Source organism: Coptis chinensis, chromosome 9 (genome assembly GCF_015680905.1).
Source record: "Coptis chinensis isolate HL-2020 chromosome 9, ASM1568090v1, whole genome shotgun sequence".
NCBI lineage: Eukaryota > Viridiplantae > Streptophyta > Magnoliopsida > Ranunculales > Ranunculaceae > Coptis > Coptis chinensis.
Genome location: NC_141464.1, coordinates 16,619,993 through 16,623,678, shown reverse-complemented (window position 1 = coordinate 16,623,678; position 3,686 = coordinate 16,619,993). Strand labels below are relative to the sequence as shown.

General features: G+C 37.7%; 1 protein-coding gene across 1 annotated transcript; it reads left to right on the top strand.

Annotated features, from left to right (window-relative positions):
- Window positions 1-2,647, top strand: LOC147475034 (cytochrome b561 and DOMON domain-containing protein At5g47530-like). The gene is made up of 3 exons (XM_086584867.1): window positions 1-1,139; window positions 1,616-1,870; window positions 2,096-2,647. Exons 1-3 carry the CDS (start codon window positions 516-518, stop codon window positions 2,393-2,395), a joined length of 1,179 nt encoding a protein of 392 aa, XP_086440993.1. The 5' UTR covers window positions 1-515; the 3' UTR covers window positions 2,396-2,647.
- Window positions 2,648-3,686: the final 1,039 nt, after the last annotated feature.

The following is a 3,686-nucleotide window of genomic DNA, read 5'->3' as shown; positions in this document are numbered from 1 at the left end:
CAATTCAAAAAAAAAAACGAGGGACACCATAAATTAAATAGCAAAGAAGGAATGAAAGATTTGGAAGATTACATAAATACAGGTATTGTACATACAGACCCAGGGGGTTGGGCATTCATTTTTGAATCGCCGTATTTGGAGATGGAGGGGTTTACCTAACATTTGAACAGGTGGGAAAAGAAACGGAGTTGTTGAGGAAAGTGAGCAAATTAGGACAAAAGAAAATTAGAAAAATCAAGACCAGGAAAGAGTAAAATAACAATTTGGAGGACCTTCCTTTCTTCTATGCCGGCTCAGTCAACAACAACTCCCAACTCCCCTTATATCCCCCTTAAAAACCTTCATCTCCCTCACAACTTTATTCAACCAATATTCTTCTTGTCTCAATATTTCCTTGTGCAGAGAAGAGCATTACTTCTCCTGTTTAGATCATTCATTTGCCCAGAGATCGAAACCAAGATCTTGAAAAGTAGACAGTGTATTGAGATCATTTTGGGCCATTCATCATATTCACCATGGCCGTTTTTTTCAGATCCGTACTACTGTTTGTATGTCTGATCCTCACAACTCTTGTTTTGTCAACAAACGCTCAAACGTGTAGAAGTTATACCTTCTCTAATAGAGCTTTTGCTTCCTGTACTGATCTACAAGTTTTGAATTCTTTCTTGCACTGGACTTACACACCGTCGAACAGAACTGTAAATCTAGCCTATCGTCACACCGGTATTTCTCCCTCTAGCTGGATTGCTTGGGCGATAAATCCAACTGGAAGAGGTATGGTTGGATCACAAGCTCTTGTTGCTTTTCAAACTGGTGGTCAAATGAATGCTTATACATCTCAGGTTACTAGTACTCAAACAGTCTTGCCACGTGGGAATCTTTCTTTTCCAGTTCCTACTATTACCGCCGAGTTTGCCAATAATAATAGGGAGATGACCATCTTTGCTACTTTGGTTCTTCCCCCGGGAGGTACTACGGTGAATCAAGTTTGGCAACAAGGCCCAATGAACGGGAATACTCCTCAAATTCATCTCCTCAATGGAGCTAATATTCGATCTACTGGAACTATTGATTTTCTCTCGGGTCAGTCCGGAGGAGGTGGCAGCGCGGCTGCAAACTCAAGACTTAAGCGTCGAAACGTGAGTGATAATTTCGTATCTGCTTCTGTAGATTTTTCTTCTTTCCCCTCCCTAACAAGTTGTCGTCTATAGGCTACTGTTTACGTTTTGATAGATAACAACCATTTTTTCGGTTAATCTTTCTTAATCTGTACGTGTATTATTGGTAGATCAACGTTCAATTATTGCTTCAAATTTCATGGACGTTAGTAATTGGATTCTTAGTTTAGGGGCATATCCCTCAGAAGCCTTTTCAGGAAGGCTTCTTGTTACAGGGGAAAATTCTGTCCCTTTCTTTTGTTGGTAATAGTTGCTGGGATTCGGCAGCACCCACCTCCTATATTAGTTTATTAAAATAAAAAATAAAAGAAAAAAACATGCCACCAAGAGATAGAAATAAAAGTAACTACATCCTGTATGTTGCTGTGTTAGATTCTTCTTTGTAGTTATATATATGAACAAAGAGGAATCTTATTTGAGTTTTGCTGGAATTTCAGGTTCATGGGGTCCTAAATGCAGTGAGTTGGGGTACCCTTATGCCTCTGGGTGCCATTATAGCAAGGTATTTGAGAGTGGCCAAGTCAGCTGACCCTGCATGGTTTTACCTTCACATTGCCTGTCAAACTTCAGCCTATGCCGTTGGTGTTGCTGGATGGGGAACTGGTCTTAAACTTGGAAGCGATTCTGTGGGCATTCAATATAATCCTCACAGGAATATTGGGATTGCTCTCTTTGTTCTAGCAACACTTCAGGTATAGATCTATATCCTTCTTTTGGCGTAAATCTATATATCGTACTGTTATATGTTACTAATAATAGGTACATGTATTGCACCTGACTCCTTGCCTTACTACCACCAACAGGCTGCCAGGCAATGCATATTTGTCCATATATATGTAGTTATGTGGTATGATCTGCAGCTTGTGCATAAAATAGTGAAGTGTTTCCTGCTAATTGAACTTTACATTTGTCTGCAGGTGTTTGCCCTGCTCCTGAGGCCCAAGCCAGATCACAAGTATCGATTTTACTGGAACATTTATCACCACTCAATGGGATACCTTGTCATCATCCTGAGTGTTGTCAACATCTACAAAGGTTTTGATATTCTAGAGCCTGAGAAGAAATGGAAGAGAATCTACACTGGTGTGCTTATCACATTGGGAGTCATTGCCGTGATATTGGAGGCCTTTACATGGGTGATAGTTATTAAAAGGAAGAAGAAGAGTGAAGAGAAATCTCACCATGGCGTGAATGGTCACCAGCAACAGGGGGTGTAGAGCAAGATGAGCTATTTAGGTTGCATTCGAGCCGGGAGGAGTATGGGTATGTATTTTGGATACCTGTTACGTCGACAGAGCTAGCTAGGATGGATTGTATTCTTTGTTAGATTGGGAGTGTTGTTTGGGCATGGTTGTTCATGTGATTAGGAGATACACATGTATTTTTCTTTACTTTATTATTTATACTTGATGTTACTTTCTCATATTTGTAATCTAGGATTCTATTCGAGATAAAGCCTATTCTACAAATCTGCAATTTGATCTCGCACTTCATTATGTTCTAATAATTAGTTCAACTGCATCAGAGGTCAATAGAAGTTGAAATTCCTACCACTTTTTCTGTTCTCCAAAATAAGCGGAGGAAATTTAGGAGAGGACGTAATAAAGGCCTACATCCTTAAAACACACAATGGAATGGGTTAATTAGACTAAACCACTCAAAGTATGTACCAGTTTAGATTAAACCTCCTATTGTTTAAATAATTAGACTTAAATATTCATTCTGGTTGATATTTCACTTAATTTCATAACTGCCCTTATTATTTTTTTCCTCGATCACCGTTTTATTACACCATTTTTGCTATAATTACCACCATATATCTATACAAAATTATAATAAGTACCAAGAATTTGAAATGACACCTACTTGGTAAAATGTTCAAACTATATTGTAACCCCTTCTACTCATTATTCTCCTTTTGATACAATTCAATTGATCGTGATAAATGGTCATCATCTTCAGCAGGCATTATAGAACATGTTGTCCTCCACAAATACAACATTTAGAACTTTTTGCACTATATATTTCTCTTCCAATTCAAAACAGCCCCACATCGTTAGAACTCAAATCTAACTTACTAAACCTAATTAAAAAAATATGACAATATATACTGATATTAGGCTTTAAAGTCATTAAGAAGTCCAAATTTGCTAGGAATGGGTTTAAAGAAGATGGAAATGATGTTAAGAGTGAGAAAGGCAAACTGGTGGGGTGATGAGGAGGAATTCAAAATGTGTGATTATTGGAGTTAAATATTTTGAATGAGGAATCTATTCAAAAAGTTGGTGGGAAGGTTTTAAGGAACAAAAATAGAAGTGAGCTCTCTCGAAACGGAAGATTTTAATTTTGAATCAAAACTCACTCAATCTATTTGTTTTGGACTAAGAGTTAGAGGAATTGAGTATTTGGAGGTTGAAATATAGTATCCATAGGTTTACATAAGGTTGGATATGTTATTGGTGTTGAGGTTATGGGATTTGGGCTATGATTGTATTGTAGTATCAAGTT